Source organism: Bubalus kerabau, chromosome 20 (genome assembly GCF_029407905.1).
Source record: "Bubalus kerabau isolate K-KA32 ecotype Philippines breed swamp buffalo chromosome 20, PCC_UOA_SB_1v2, whole genome shotgun sequence".
Classification (NCBI taxonomy): domain Eukaryota; kingdom Metazoa; phylum Chordata; class Mammalia; order Artiodactyla; family Bovidae; genus Bubalus; species Bubalus kerabau.
The window spans coordinates 25,199,165-25,216,765 of NC_073643.1; the positions used below are offsets into that span (position 1 = coordinate 25,199,165).

At 39.0% G+C, this 17,601-nt stretch overlaps 1 protein-coding gene across 3 annotated transcripts in view; it reads right to left on the minus strand.

Moving 5' to 3' along the window:
* Positions 1 to 17,601, minus strand: part of CNTN4 (contactin 4) — a 1,031,287-nt gene that overhangs the window by 267,394 nt on the left and 746,292 nt on the right. For all 3 annotated transcript variants that reach the window (XM_055557494.1, XM_055557495.1, XM_055557496.1), the window contains one exon: positions 6,238 to 6,333. In XM_055557494.1, the coding sequence (XP_055413469.1) occupies positions 6,238 to 6,333 (96 nt within the window). The remainder of the gene's footprint in view (positions 1 to 6,237; positions 6,334 to 17,601) is intronic.

Consider the following 17,601-nt stretch of genomic DNA (forward strand, 5'->3'; position numbering starts at 1 on the left):
ACAAGCAACATTTCTGAGTTAACCTTAATTTCAAGCTTATGCAAATGAAAAAAATCAAATCAAGCCTAATTAATAAAATCAAGAATGTCTGCATTTTGAATTGTGCAAACTGGTACCACATCTATATCTTTTTATCCTTAAAACACATTGGAGAAGTTTAAAGGGCAAATTGGTCACCTGATGTGAACTGACTCATTAGAAAAGACCCTGATGCTAGGAAAGATTGAAGGCAGGAGGAGAAGGGGATGGCAGAAGATGAGATAGTTGGATGGCATCACCGACTAGAAGGACATGAGTTTGAGCAGGCTCCAGGAGCTGGTGATGGACAGGGAAGCCTGGAGTGCTGCAGTCCATGGGGTCGCAAAGAGTCAGACACAACTGAGAGACTGAACTGAACTGAAAGGGCAAAGATACATTCCATTTGGTTGGCATAATATTGTGTAAGGATTTGTGAGTTCTGCTGGAAACGAAGATGTGGTGTAGGAGAGAGTCTGAAATCTCAGTGAGAGAAAGTAGAGGAATAAGCTGGTAGTGGAGGGACTGCTTCCTAAGGAAGGTGGCTAATTGTCCAAACAACAGAGAGAGAAAATTAGAACCTAGCCAATAACATGTCAGTATCCAAGAAGGTCTGATATAATGAGTGGGCTTGGCAATTATACTACCAGGAGGTCACAGTATCAAAAATAGTGTGTTACGATTTGAGGTTTGCAGCTGGGTAAAAATGGAATCTCCATGTACCGTTGGCTGACACATTAAAGCAAGAGCTAAACTGTCTGGATTGCAATGGAATGGGTTGTCATTTGGAGCTAATACAGATGCACCAGAAAATCTGAAGTTACATAAAATTGGTAAGCATGGGAGCCAGGCTGGGGCAGGAGTGGGGAGTAAGACATGGACAAGGGAACTAGGCACTGTCTGCCTTATCCATTCGGAGAAGGCAATGGCACCCCACTCCAGTACTCTTGCCTGGAAAATCCCATGGACGGAGGAGCCTGGAGGGCTGCAGTCCATGGGGTCGCTGAGGGTCGGACACGACTGAGCAATTTCACTTTCACTTTTCACTTTCATGCATTGGAGAAGGAAATGGCAACCCACTCCAGTGTTCTTGCCTGGAGAATCCCAGGGACGGCGGAGCCTGGTGGGCTGCCATCTATGGGGTCGCACAGAGTCGGACACGATTGAAGTGACTTAGCAGCAGCAGCAGCCTTATCCATTATACATTCTTGACTAGAATGTAGATGTCTTAAAGATTATTCTGGGCATAAAGGAGGCTCATTTCAGGAGATCAAGATTAGTCCTGGCCCAGTGACCTGTCAGCATAGTTTGGACTAATTAAGAAACTGGGTGAGCTGTATTCTGAAGGTGACATCTTGATGCTGGAACTCAAGTACGTGTGGGGAGACAGAAAAACAAGAGGGTTCAGAGCAGTTACATAATTGGCTCAAGTAAGTTAACAGCAGTGCTAGGATTAGAATGTGGGTGTCCTAGTTTCATGCTTCACCCTTGTCCTACAGCAAAGACAAAACATCCAGCTGGAATAACCACGCGGTAGAAAGGCATTGATTTTTTTCAGGCTATAATATTCAAGATATACCTAGATTCAAGCAAATTTCTGAGACCCTGGAGACATTTGCAAATAGAAAGGTCTTGCTGGGACAAGAGCTATTTGATTTTTTAGGGCAGAGACACACATTTTCCACTCAGGCTGCACATTAGAGTCATCTGGAGTGCTATTAAAACTATGAATGTGGGACTTCCCTGGTGGTGCAGTGGTTAAGACTCTGCATTCCCAATGCAGGGGGCTCGGGTTCAATCCCTGGTCAGGGAACTGGATCCCATATGCTACAATTAAACATCCTGCATGCCACAATTAAGAGTTTGCACGCTGCAACTAAAGATTCCATATGCTCCAACTAAAAGAACCCTCAAGCTGCAACAAAGATGAAAGACTGAAGATCCCATGTACCATAACTAGGACCCAGTGCAGACAAATAAAAAAAAAACAAAACAAAACTATTAATGATGCCAGAAGAATCCCTCTCAAAAAATTCAGACTGCATTGATCTGGGATGGAACTCAAAGAATTAATGCATGCAGCATCCAATAACTATTAGTACAGTTGTCTCCTGACTGTAAAAAAAAACATAAAAAATAAAAAAGGGGGTTGCACATTCTAGGGAAAGGTAACTCCTGAACCTGCCATTGATTAATGTGTGACCTCACTTAATCTCTTTGCTTCGATTTTCTTTTCTATAAAACACATGTCTTTACTCCTTATAGGATTACCATGTGGATCCAAAGATAATGCAATGTAAACTAAAGATTATAAACCTCCTAAGGAACTCTACAGACACTGTTACAAAGTCCCTGAGTCTGATGCTGTGTGAATGAGATCTAAGTTCAATGGGGATGCATTCTGTATAAAAGCTTTCAAAGATGACAATTATATTAATAGCTAGTTTCTCTAAAACGCGTTAACAGTGAAAATAATCTCAGAATCACGTGCTTCTCTTTTTTATGCTCTAGGAAGGCATACTTTCTCTAACAATAATGTAGTAAGAGCTGTCCACGTGTAAAATGCTGCTTTCTTATGTGAATACTCAAAAGCCAGCCCTTTCTTAGTTGTTCATTTCTCTTAACAACAAGGACAAAACTGGAGGAAAGCCTGAGGTGATTATATTTTACTCTAAATTCTTTTAAATATGAACTTGATAGAAGAGATGTTCTGCCCTTCTGCTTGGGTTTGATGTGAAAATCAAAGTACTCCACCTCAGCAGGGTGAACCTTGGCTGGTTTTGCAGAAAAGGGATCAAAGTAGGTGGATCTTCAATCTGGTGCTGCCTCAGAGTCCACTGGAACAATGGTTCTGAGGGACCCTGCCCCAGATTTATGGAATCAGAATATCCATGGGAAAAGGCTGGTCACCTGTGGCTCTCCTATGCTGCCCTGGTGATGCTTCTGCTTCCTGCACATCCCTGGACATAAGTGAGGAGTGTAGGGGAATCACAGATATAGCTCAGGGATTCTCAAACTTTAATGTGCATGTAAATCACCTGGAGATTTTGTTAAAATGTGACTTTGGAGACAACAGGCCCTGTGTGGGTCCCAACACTGCCTTTTTAAGAAACTTCAAGGTAAGGAAGATACTTCTGGCCCATGGACCACATTTTGAGGAGTGAGGATCTTGGTGACATATAAAAGGAAGGTGGAAACAAAAACCTCCCTTGGTGAACAGTTCATGGGGATTTCACCCGTGAATAATCTGGTAATTCTAGTATGCTAGGAGGAAGAATCTCAAAGCACCTCACTTCTGTTCCTACTTAATGAGCAGTTGGTTAAAGATCATGAATTCCTGCTGTCAAATGATCTGGGAGTTGATGGAAAGCAAGGTGAACATTTTGAATTTCCTAAGACTCTATTTCTAATGTGAAGAAGCATCACAGACAACCTCATCATCCACAGCAATTTCTATTTTTTTGGTGTTTGGGTTAAGATTTAATAGTACTGTCTATGCAATGACATCACATCTGAATTTGTACCTATTAACCAAGAGACGACAAAGATGCTATGCATGGTGATTGGTAGAGCACTGGAAATACCTGCTGACTGAAAAACTTCTCAAAGTAGATTAATTGCTGTTCATTTCTGTGGTACCCTAAGAAGGTCTGACACTGCACAGCTTTTGAAATAGGACATACAACATCCTTTACAATGGATTTCATGCCATTACCCAGTATCCCACTGATATAATAAAAGGCTGACTCATTTCCTTTCCTCTGCATGATCTGTTACAATAGAAACTGGGATACCATATGCTGGGCCGCTCAGTATGGCCAGCGGCTCTTGGTGATGCTGCCAGCTTTAAGGTAATCATAGCCTAGAAAAGCAATGAGAGAATCACTGCTGGACAGTTTGCATTGGGGGGTTTCGAGTAATTGGGGCGATTTCATCAGATAATCATTGACTCCACTGCCCCAAACTGATGGATGTCTGCGATGGTCTCATATAACCTTCAAGACCCACTTGGTTGTTGTCTCGCAAATTCCCTTGCCTTGCCTGCTTTGCCCACAGTATTACTGAGCTCACAGTTTCTAATACAGCCCATAATGAGAATATTTATTTCCTTGTCTTTTGCCGTCAAGACTGTCAGGAATGTCAGCACAGCTCAAGAAACTGGATTTCAGAGCTGCTGACTGCTGCCAGCAGAGACAAGCAAATTTCAATGAATGTCTACAGAAATTTTTAATATATTTCTCAGTGGGAAGGGGAGAGTATTCAGGTGCCTCATTGCGGAGAAGCACAGCAGCACTTCGTGTGTTTTGCCTTTCCTAAAGATATCAGTATACCAGGAGGTAGTGAGGTATTTTTTTTTCTCAATATGCTACACGATTAATTTTCAGAGTTGCTGCCATGTTGTGAAAGCTTAACACTGTGAAGGTAGCCTGCAGAAGAAATTAGCAAAATCTTCCGTTCTTATTTTGATCAGATTTTGTACTAAGAGAGCTCTTAGTGTGAATGAACATCACTTTAAATATATGTCCAGTTAACTGTTTTCCTCATATAAAGGACAGGATTCCAGCAATGCAAATCTAGTTTATAGACATATTTAGTCTTTATTTAGCTATTATGTAGTGATAGAACTAAAAAGGATCCGAGAGATTTATTTTAATCTCTTCATTTAGAGATCAATGAATGTTGCATAGATAATTTGAACAGAGTAGTCCAATATCTAATAATGATCTGAAACAGATCCAGGACCAGAACTCATGGCCTGGACTCCACATTTAATGGTTCTCATACTAACTTGGAGAGAAAAAGAAGTCCTAAAGAATAAACCCATTTATTCAGAACACAAAAGTTTCAATTTTGTGTTCTGAAACCAGAAACCCTAACAATTCTATACCCTCCATCGAGACTTGGAGGGGTACCTGCCTCTTTCACCTGCTTTTGTATTCCTCAGGCCTGAAATGCAAGCCTTGCAGCTGTTTTGCTATTAAATAATTGTTATTTGCTGCTAAAAATGTTAGCTGGGGCATTAGGCGTGAAGGAAAAATTGAAACTTTTGAAGAGAGGACAAAAATAAAATAATGTTTTCAAATTCTCAGTTTAAAATATTTTCTTTTTCAGTCATGAGTAATGCCAAATGGAAAATTAAGGTAATAACAAGGAGGGCAGATATCAAACTTTACCCAGAAAGACCACAAATGGAGTTAATCAGTCTTGTCAACACAAACTGTCATGGAATCCTAATAAATATCACTAACTACTAAGCAGTCAGATTCCCCTTTCAGTCATCATTAGTCCTTTTAGTAGAGACTGCAAGTTGCCTACACAGCATTTCTCCATATTCTCCCTTATTCAAAATTATGACTTCTTTTAGGGCCATCCCGCATCTGTATAAAATTCTTGAGTTTTCTCTTTTGCCACTGGGGTGATCAATGCAATAGACATACAAGTCCTTGGGCAAAGCAAACCTTCCATAATACAAAGGCAATTTACAATGGAGAGACAGCTGACATTTGTCCCAGCCTCTTCTCATTTTTACCTTGGAGCATTGCAAACTTGGTGCCTTAGCCATGCCCCGCCCCCTGCTTCATGCCCCGTTCCCAACTCCCCCCAATCCATTAGAAACTTCAGAGAAGAATCAGAGAAAGGGCTTGAGTCCTGGTAGATACGCCTAAGAAGTAGTGCTAAATTTACACTATATAACTTTGGAAGTCTTGTGTGTGTGAGGATAGCACAAACGTAAGTCCATAGAAGCCAGTGTTAGCTTTGTTTTCAGGGACCTGCAATCAAATGCATTCCTAATCTAGTCACTATGTGTGCTCACAACATCACCCTGGTTCTGTGGTTAACGGACTTTGGTCCTGGGTCTGATCGCTTCACAGACCCACAGTGAGATGAAATGAAGCAAGGCTGTCCTTTAATACAACCAAGTTGGCAGCAGTGCCGGCAATTTACCTACGGGGTTTTAACAAGCAATAGGATTCTGATTTTGATTGACTTAGGTGTCTTTCCCCTTGTGCCAGGTAGACAGCAGCAGGATAGATCATTTGCACAATCTGATATTTTCTTATCCTAATTGTGGGAGGTACTGCCAACGATGCTTCCTCCACACAGAGGGACTTTGGGAATCTGTACAAATGACACTGTCCCCCAAGCTGATGCTCACGGGAGAATGATCAGCAAGCAAAATAGCAACCAGTGAAGTGTGCACATTTTGGTGCACTTAGTTACCTCCAGAATGGGCTGGTGGGCCGCACAGCAGTACCATCCCCTGACCTTGGCGGACAGACACAGTGCTTCTTGTTCTTGGCTTAAAGTTTTCAAGATCTGTTGGGAGAAATAAAGGAAAAGAGGTTTAAAATTTAACGCATTATCAGAAGGTAACATTACTTCAAAAAGAAGGTAAGAGTCTTTACAGCACCCAGATTGGGGAAATTCAACTTAAACTTTTTCTGTGTTATTGTCCCATCCACCTAGATTTTATAGATTTTATAGCTAGACTGTAAGGTAGCCACTTGGCATATGTCCTTATTTAGATAAAAAACAGTTAACATCAAATAAAATTTATAAGTTCAGTTCCTTAGTCACACTAGCTGCATCTTAAGTGCTCAAGGGCTACACACAGTCAGTGGTTTCCACGCTGGATGGTAGACAGAGAGAGCATGTACATCACTGCTGAAAGCTTCACTAGTACATGTCTGCCTGGAGACACCACGGCTTCACTGGGCTAAGTGACCTCCCCAGCTTCTATCTGTAATTAAGTATATCACCATCAGGATGCAAATTTGAGTTTTCTGATAATGAGTTGCTCACTTCACAAACCATTTCATTGTATGCAGTTATATTTCTTACTCTATGTGTATCTAGAATATGACTCTCTGTGTCAACACACACACTACATACAGTGTGTAAGTAGTCATTTATGTACATATTTACAATTGTTTTAATGTTCCTGGGTATTTTAAAATATTTACAGGGCACTGACCAAGGTTCTATTTGGAATAAAATTTCCCTTTCTCAAGGAGGTCAAATTTCGTTAGAGAGTTAAGACATTGCAAACCTAAATAGTGCAGCTAGAATCAGTAAATACAGTTACCAATAGAAATGAGTTAATATAAAAAATATGTCTAATAAAGTGAGATACTATTGTTAAAAAAATATTTTTTTCTTTCATCTTTTCAAATATAAATCCTCTCAAGAAAATTGTTTTAAGTGCTATTTCTTTTCTTTTCTTTTTAGCCTAAAACATTTCATGTAGTAACCTGTTCCTGGATTTGAGGATTATTCTAAGCCAGGTCTGTTCTGTAGGGCTATAAGCCCTGTAGCCATGCAGATCAAACTTCAGTCATATTTATTGACTATTTCCTCCATGCAGGCTATTTTGGCAAGTATTTTATGGTGATTACCTCAAGTGATCCCAACAATAAGAACATGAGTTAAGTACGATTAATGTTTCCATTTTACAGACTAGAAAAGAGAGGCACTAACATATTTTAAAGGGTAGGTATAACATTAGGAAGTAATGGAGCTAGGAAATAAATCTGGATAGCCTTCCTGGAGTTAAAAGCGGGATGTTTCCGCTCTCAGGCTTGGTTTTAGGGATTGCTCACAATGTTAAAGTAATTTATACACATACATGTCTTAATTTACCAGCTGCTTCTGGTATTAGGCAAATTTTATGCTCATACATTATTGTTTTTTTAAGTATATAAAAATCTGGTTGCCAGCTCAGGGCACAGATGAAATGAGAAGATCGCTTCTGTCTTTTAAGGACTCAAGAGTTCAGTGGGGAGGCCTAACAGATGACATCTAACTGTGGGAACCCAAGACTGCTGAACTTGAGGTGTGCAGAGGGCCACATGGAGGACACGCATGTACTTAGTGCAAAACAAAACATGACCACAATTTAAGTTACATTTCTCTACCATCTGACCCACTAGGGAAGCCCCAATTTAAGTTACATTTCTCATGTAATAAAATTCTTTTTATTAGGTGAGGCTAGAACATGATTTTTTTTCTTTTCGTTAAAGGAATGGTTTGAGAAGCCTTCAAAATCAAACTATGGATTAAAAGAAAAAAAACTTCATTATGACATTTATATTGTAAACCATTATCCCTAAAAATGGCACTGAATCATCTAAATTATTGCTTCTGCTTACAGGTTCTTAAAATAAGTCATCTATGTTTTTACACAGATGTCTTGTCCAATCTCCAGAGTTGCATGAAAAATTAAGAGCTGATGGGTAACAGAGATCAAATCTTATCCAGGCAAAATCCACCTTGATTCTAACTAGAGGAAGAACATTAAGAAATGGGAGGGAAAGAAAATAAAAAATATATGTGATGATTTTTTTAAACTGTTCTTGTGAAGTGAAAGTAGCTCAGTCAAGTTTCACTCTTTGCATGGACTCTATACAGTCCATGGAATTCTCTAGGCCAGAATACTGGAGTGGGTAGCCTTTTCCTTCTCCAGGGGATTTTCCCACCCTGAGGATAGAACCCAGACCTCCTGCATTGAGGGAGATTCTTTACCAGCTGAGCCACAAGGGAAACTCTTAAACTGTTCTTATTGAGCTTAAAAGGGACTTCCCTTGTAGATAAAACTGGATTCCTGTTTCTTCGTTTATAGTTTATGAACCAATGAAGTTCCGCAGGATTTGGACAGTTAGAAAAATCACATTAATCTGGTATTTGAGAAAATATTTAGATAAGATTCTTAGCAGTTAACTGAAATAGATTCCAGATGGTAAATACAATAAATGGAAAGATTGCATTTGGACAGATCTGAGTTTGAAAATCACCTCTGCCATATAGTACGCAAGGTTTAATTTTCTCATAAATAACACGAGAGTAAATGTGATTTATTTTAGAATAAGAATGATGGGAAAAGATTAAATGAGTATTAATCATATTTGAAAAGCACAAAACCTTTCATGCTCCAAGTCTGGGGCTTGCTATTTATTTGTCTGTCCACTTCAGAATACTGTAATCCAGTGGCAAATCATATCTCGATTACTTCATTAAGAAAGGGTTTTGGAACAATCCTGGTAGACCAGTGGTTAAGAATCTGCCTGCCAATGTAGGGAACATGGGTTTGATTCTTGGTCCAGGAAGATTCCACATGCCACGGAGCAACAAAGCCTGAACACCACAACTACTGAGCCTGTGCTCTAGAGCCCATATTCTACAAGAAACCACTGCAATGAGAAGCTGATGAAATGCAATGAGCCCCTGCTCACTGCAACTATAGAACGCCAGGGCACAGCAATGAAGACCCAGTACAGCAAAAAGTAAATACATACTTTTCTAAAACAGGGTTTTGAATAACAAATGCACTCCAGTGAGAGTTGAAGGGGCTACTCAAAGTCCACCATATTTATGCACATGTTTAAGAAAACGCTGCCTGTTCATTATTGTTCTGTTCACTTATAACTATCCATTTAGATCCTAATTGCTAGCAGCATGATAATTTTCCAAATTAAAGAACTATGTCTGTGAATATGCAGTTTTTTGAAATTTGGACATGGCCAGGCCTTTCCCAGAAATATTCCCATATATTTTATCTGAGCGTCATTTTATCTACAAAGACTTGGTACTAGATAATGTTCAGAGCAACAAGCATTCCAAGTTAGTTAGAATACTTTATAATGTTCTATCACCATGACTGCAACACTAATAGCAATGATTGCATCTACTTGCAAAAATGTATTGAGGTCTGCTAAGAACTTTTCCCCCAGATCTCATTTAATTCCATTATAGATTTAATTCCCAATTAGCAGGTGCTGTAACTGTAGTTCAGAGAAGTTCAGAACCTTCTTCACACACTGAGAAAGTGGCCAGAAGAATACAAACTCATCTTCCTCTCTCCAAAGCCATTGCCACCAAGTACCAGAATCGATCACTTCCCAACTTCCTCCCTGACTTAGTGAAGCCAGTGGGAAAGAGCATTCAAACTAGTTACCTGATATCCTAGGGACAAAGAAAAGTTCAGTGGGATGAATGAATTTTTGCTCCTCAGGGAGTATGTAAGAAAATCCACATTTCAATGCACAAAGCAATGAGTTGGTACATTTGATTTCCAATTTCTATTCCTTTGCTTTTCCCTGTGGATGAGCACTTGATGAGGGGATTTTAAACATCAGGTGCAGAGGATGAAGTGGAACAGGAGAAAACAATCAGAAACCACTGTATTAAAAAGTAGGATTGCTACATAGTAAAGGAGGTAGCTGAACAATGACACTTGGGTGATAGACCTCTCAGCTCTCAGCTGCTAGTTACTAAAGATACGGGTGAATAAACGATGCATACATATGACAAAGAATTAATATCCATGTACCATGGTTTCTGAAAATAAGAATTTTTTCCAGCTTTGAATATGGTTCTTTGACAAGTGAATTATAGACCTTAAAAAACCAAATGGAGTGGCCATACATTTAGATGTTGATTTCATTCATCACCATTTTATAGAAATTTTTTTTCCAGAAATCACAGGCTAAAAATGCATAATTTCATGGCATCTGTGTTTTCCTATCATTTTTTTTCTGTGAAAACAACTGTCTTTTATTCTCCTGTAGAATATACTATTAGCACTTTATTTTTACATGAGGCTTTAAAAACTATGCTATTATAGTACTTGAAATGTGTAGCTCATTGATAGCATAGAGGAAGTGCTTTAACAGCTAAATTCCTTGAGAAGTAAACGTGTACAAAGGTCTTGTAGCTGCAACATGAGATAAATAATAAAAGCCTTAATATTCGAAAACATTTAGAATTCAGGCTGCAAAGTAAATCAGAGAGTGAGGGGGAAATATCTCCAGATATTTACTGTTTGGAAAGTTATTTAACATTTAGAGCAGGAGATGAAGTAGTGTGTATAAAAAATAACAAAACAACAAAAACAAAAAACACTGGACGGGACTAAAGAAAACAAAATCAAGGATCCAAGATGCTTTTTGAGAAATAGTAACAGATAAGGAAGAGTAACTTTTTTAAGACATCATTAAGGGACTGCCTATCACACATATGAAGAAAGCTGAGCGCCGAAGAATTGATGCTTTTGAACTCTGGTGTTGGAGAAGACTCTTGAGAGTCCCTTGGACTGCAAGGAGATCCAACCAGTCCGTTCTGAAGGAGATCAGCCCTGGGATTTCTTTGGAAGGAATGATGCTAAAGCTGAAACTCCAATACTTTGGCCACCTCATGCAAAGAGTTGACTCATTGGAAAAGACTCTGATGCTGGGAGGGATTGGGGGCAGGAGGAGAAGGGGATGACAGAGGATGAGACGGCTGGATGGCATCACCGACTCCATGGATGTGAGTTTGAGTGAACTCCGGGAGTTGGTGATGGACAGGGAGGCCTGGCTTGCTGCGGTTCATGGGGTTCCAAAGAGTCAGACATGACTTGGCAACTGAAGTATCACACATATGAACAGAAAGACTTAACGCCATCCATAGGGTAGGACCACCCACAGAAGAGCATAAGTTTAGTTTTAAAATGACGAGGAAAGATTAATGATAGTAGCATATAATATGGTTTATCAAGAATCCACAGAGGAGCAGAAGAAAAGTAAAGTGGAAAAATGTACAGTGAACCATGTAAGCAACGTACATATTTTTAATGCATATATCATTATTAATAATAATTATATTATTATAATTATTGCTTACTCCAATTTTGAAAGAAGCAATCAATAAAAAGAATCAATGTCAGCTTGGGAAAATGGTCAAGGGATACATTTGTTTTGAATATAATTCCCATAATGATGATTGTGCCATTTATTTCAAAATGAAGTATTTTGGGGATATAACTTTAAAAACCAGTTGTCATGTAGCATATTTAAAATTGTGTCTTGACTCTGTCATTTGCCCCTTGAATGTTTTACATGTGTGGATGCACATCTGCATGGCTTCCTGGATGACTGGGACTAAGACTGATAATATGTCAAACTTTACAGAAACCTTATGAATTGCAAAGTCCCATTTTTGACATCCTTTCCACACAAAAAGAAGGAAGAAACCATTAGTGAGACTGGCATGGTTGACCTGGTCTAGCTGTGAGAGTGTATTTAGCAAGAGGAAGAGTTATTGCATGGTTTAACACATTGGCTCTGGAGTGAGGAGGACCTGAGCATGAACTCGGCTCTTTCAACTCTTGAGCTATATGATGTAGGTGAATTAACTTCAGTTTCTTCATTTTGAATATCAGGACAATAATTCCTATCTCATAGCACTCCTTTAGAGACTAAGATTATGAATGTAAAGCACTTCACACAATAATTGGCCCACAGTCAGCGGTCTATGGATGTTTGCACTAGCATTCTCATTTCTCAGCATCACAGGAAGGTCCACAGAAAGGGACACGTGGGTGACCGAGTGATTCCACCTTTCACCAGATAAAGTAACAGAGTAGGTAGGTCAATCACACTGTGCAAAATAAGCTAAGACTTAAAATACCTCTTCTTTGGCTGGTCTGTTTTCAACTCTAGACTGGTGCTGAAGTGAGCCAGATGCCTTATATTTTCAAGTACATGGATTATATTCTTCATGTGACTTACAATGAAGATATACTCACATACACTGAATTCAGATAATTTTCCTTAAAGAACTTCCTATGATGATACCTTCTGAGACAGCTAGTGTTATCTTTTCATGCTAAGTTTGGAAATACCATTTTCCAAACACTAAAAACTAATGTCTGTGTACCTTTTTAAAGGGTACAAAATATTGTCATTTTAAAACAGAAATAAAAGATGACACATTATGCTATTTGCTAGCCATATAAATTTACTCATTGAGCTTAAAATTTTAGGAGTTTACACTGCACACTAGTTGAAAATAGGATGGATGAAAATGGAACTTGAATATAGACAGACAGACAGATAGATATGCTTGTCAGTATCTTGTTTTTCCTGATGTCATTAATTTTTCTATTTGTTCAGCCAACCTTCAGCAAATATTTTTTGAGTTCCTCTTTTGCTCCAAGTATTGATGTCAGCCATTTTCTCTCTCCAAGAACTAAGTAAACAGTCAAAAATATGTATAATATATGCCGAAGATTTGATATTAAATAACCTCATTTGTTGGCAGCTTAAAGTAAGGTACCAAAATCTGATTCTGGGTAGTGGTTTGACATTGAGAAGAAAAGCCAATCTCTTTCCAAGAGACCTTTGTATAGATAACAAAGAACCTTATTAATATTCCTAAGTTAATGTATACTCATTTTACAAATGACTCAGCCATAGAAATAGCTCATGACGGTTCTTTCATAGCCCAAGGCTACTGCTATGGACATCACTATGAAAATCCTTAGAGCACTTATTTCAAAGTTAAAAATGAAAACTAGAGGGTGCTCTCTCAATCAGGGGCTGATTCCAACCCTCACAATGTACTCCCTCCAAATATCTGAATTTTATTCTCACTCTCATTAGTCATAGCAGATGAAAGTCTATAATTTAGGGATTACTTTGGGATTATAGAAATGCCATCTTAGAACCAGAAATGACTGCAAGTGTATTTCCTTGCTATTAGTCACTTACAGTGAAGAATGAATTAATTCATTAAGATTACTTCCTCTTAAATAAATAGGAGCAGTACAGATTCTTTGAATATGAGTTTTGATTGACCATAAAAGAAACAAAGAAAATGTAATCTAAGAAATATTGGGGAAGGAAAAGTAGGGCTGAGAAACCTCAAAGAAGGATTAAAGACTTAAAAATACTCTTAAATTTGATTTTCTTCATAGGTGCTTTTTACTGAAAGAAATAGTTATGTATCAACAAAACTGTCTATAAAAAATACTAGTTTCTCACTCAATATTATCTGTTTTATTTTTTGTAGAAGAGCTGAAAAGGAAAATGGGGACAAATACAGGATGGGAAAGATGTGTGCAGTTTGGCAAAGACAACTTTGTCCGGGATCAGCAATTCTGCATTTAGCAGGAGGTTACTCTCCTCTTTCTCTTCTTGCAACACATCACTGCAGCACTTTTTCCTTCCAGTAACTAAACCTAGGCAAGACCTTAAAATAGGGTAATCAATGTTATGTGTTAAGGAGGCTTCTGTGGGCTGATCTGGAAATTGATACAACTTGTAAATATTAACTCTTTAGGAAGAAATGTAAGTTCAATTTCAACTAGCTTATACAAAAAACACAATTTCTCATTTGCTGTTTATTCATTCATTAAAACCCAACAACATTTCTACGAGGGAAATATTATTACTAATCCACTTTATACAAATAAATAAAATCCACATGCAAGATTACAGTTCTAGTATAAGGAAGAGTATGGATTAGAACCCAGGTTTTCTTTGACCCCCAAGTTCTCTATTCCATATTGAATTAAACATCAGGAATGAAACCAATACTTGCTGATATTCCAACTATTTGAGATTTTTAACTTTTTCACCCCTCTGCTATTATTTTCTTGACTTTATAAGAAAATAAAGGTTGTTTTGCTGCCCCTTTTTCTGTAAGTTTGTGGCTATCCTGATAGCTATTTTTATTTCTTACTTTGGAGTTTTTCTTTCCTCATTTCTTTGACACGCTCTATTTTATCTAGATTTCCATGCTATTTAAGAGGCCTAAGAACAACCCAATTTAAGCTGCTTAAATTTCCCCGCGTGTTCCATACAAGTACACACCTACCTACCTCATGAGGTTGCTGTGATGAGTACAACCTGGCATCGTAAGTACTGTTGTTCTCCTTCAGAGACAGGTGCCCTAAAACACAAGCTATTATTATAGCATTTTTCTCTACAGGAGCTCATCTCTTTTTCGCATATCATCCTGACTCAGGAGTGTTAATGGTTAGGCAGCTGCATTCTCTATCTTTGGTTTCATACTTACACAACACAAAGAGAAACAAAAATTTCCAGAACAGCATCTGGCCTAGTAAATTTAAGAACAAAATACAGACTCTTTACTGAGCTCTACAATGACCTTTAGGGATCTGGTCCCTATCCAGACCCCCAGTTTCAGCCTCTGCTATGTTCCCCCTTTTTATTTATATGGTAACAACCACGTTTTGCTTCTGTTCTTCAACATCTTAAGGCTAATCCTATTTCAGGACCTCTAAACTTGCTGCTATTGTCTTGGATGCTCTCTACCCATCTTTTGGCTTATTATGCTCATTCTCCAGGACTCAACTCAAATGTCACCTCCTCAGAGGAGCCTTCCCTGACTGTTTTATGTGACATAGCCCTCCAACCCAGTTCCACTGTCCATCACATCACCTCTTTATTCTGTCTTTCATAGTAATCATCACCAGCATCTGCAATTACTTTGTTCATTAATATACCGTTTGGTTTACAGTCCCGCCTACCCCTCCTCCCCCGCCCCACAAAAAGAAATAACAATAAGGCTCAATAGTGGCAGGAATCTTTACAGTCTTTATCAGGCTACATGCTATATGCACAGTGCCTAAAGCATGTCTGACACAGATGGGGTACTTAGTATCTGTCGAGCACCATTCTCCATCATGTTTCACACACTGAGGTGGTATGCAGGAGATGTGCTGGAGTAGGGTGAATCTTCTTGTATTTGTCCACATGACACACTGTCTTACAGCATCCTGGCTATGGAAGGACCTTTGTGTGCTTAATGACCAGGGATGCTCAAAAGATAACTTTGAGAAAAGGTCTTTAATCAATGGTGCCAAGCCACCTACACTGCCTTAAAATGAAAGTCTAGAGACACCCTAAGATAGGAATACAATCAGCATATGAAACAAATGCACTGCTTGACCAAAAACAAGAAACATCTTCTCACCCACTGACACCTGCCCCAAGGAATACCTGAGATGAGGAAAACATGAAAGGACATTATACAGATGGCATGCGCCTGTTGGTCTTTGTAATCAGGACTGTTATTAGCTAGTTGGGGATATAGCCTACAATTATCTGTTCTTCATCTAGTGACAGTGCTTTCACTTGACAGACTTATCATTACAGTTCCTTTTTTTTTTTTTTGATCATTATAGTTTTGGCATAAAGAAACATGAATCTCCATTTTGAACTTCTACTTTATGGGCTTTTATTCTCCCCTCTGAAAATTAAAATTAGCAAGTTGTAATTCACTGTCCCAGTCTTCCTAATAAACGAGCAACCCTAGAGGGCAAGTCAGAGATGCCCAAGTAACAGAATAAATATTCTCAGAAGAAATGCTGAAAAGGCACTGTATCAAGAGGCCATCATAAAGTCACTAATCTACAGGAAAAACCTTGGGGGTGAGCTAGATGAAGATATACAGGCCACTGGCCATGATAAAAATCCAGAGGCCACAATTCTACCAGCCACACTATCGATCATGAAGAACCTCACTTTAAAGTGAAGAGAAATGGCTTCACTTCCGACTTCTTCATTCCATTTATTTTCTTTTACTAAGTTCTCAGAGGTACAAGCCTGAGCAATGAGATGGCTACCAAATTTGCCTAACACTTTGGGGCAGTGGATAATAATCTCTGAAGGAAGAGAGGCAGTTTCTCCTTGCTTGATCATAAATAAAACTAGGAAGACACTCATATCGTTAAACTGTCTCTTGCACGTGTGTTCAACTGCTCAGTCGTGTCCAACTCTTGTGACCCCATGGACTTAGCCTGGCAGGCTCCTCTGTCCATGGGACTTCCTAGGCAAGAATATTGGAATGGGTTGCCATTTCCTTTTTCAGGGGATCTTCATGATCTAGGGATCAAGCCTGAATTTCCAGTGTCCCCTGCATCAGCAGGCAGATTCTTTATCACTGAGCCATCTGGGAAGTCCAAATTGTATCTTAATTCTATCCAAAAAATACACATTTTCCCCAAGCAGCTTGGGAGGAACTTACTCTATTAACTTTAAAGGGCGAGGTAAACTTTATCAGTACTTCTTGATACCCGTGCTCTGCAGAAAGTTTTGCTCTCAAAACAAATAGAAGACTCCTCACTATACACTCAGTTTTGGACTTCTGAAATAATTAAATAGGGATTGGTCACTCATAAAAGAAAATGCCAGTCATGCTTAAATTCACTGCTCCTAAGAAATTGGACGTACTTTGCTCAGTTCAGTTCAGTCGCTCAGTCGTGTCCGACTCTGTGAGACCCCATGAACCGCAGCACACCAGGCCTCCCTGTCCATCATCAACTCCCGGAGTCCACCCAAACCCATGTCTATCTAGTCGGTGATGCCATCCAACCATCTCATCTTCTGCCATCCCCTCCTCCTTCTGCCCTCAATCCCTCCCAGCATCAGGGTCTTTTCAAATGAGTCAGCTCTTCGCATCAGGTGGCCAAAGTATTGGAGTTTCAGCTTCGACATCAGTCCTTCCAATGAACACTCAGGACTGATTTCCTTTAGGATGGACTGGTTGGATCTCCTTTCAGTCCAAGGGACTCTCAAGAGTCTTCTCCAACACCACAGTTCAAAAGCATCAATTCTTTGGTGCTCAGCTATACAACTATTTGGGGAAAAAATCAACGTTTTTGTAAGTAACAGCTTTGTTTAATCACTGGTTCTTATAGGGCTATTTCTTTTCTATTTTCCTTCCCCTTCTCTGAGTATAAAACATTTCTTGGGATACTGGATGCTGAATACTGCTTAAAAATGTTTAAGGGCATAAAAAATG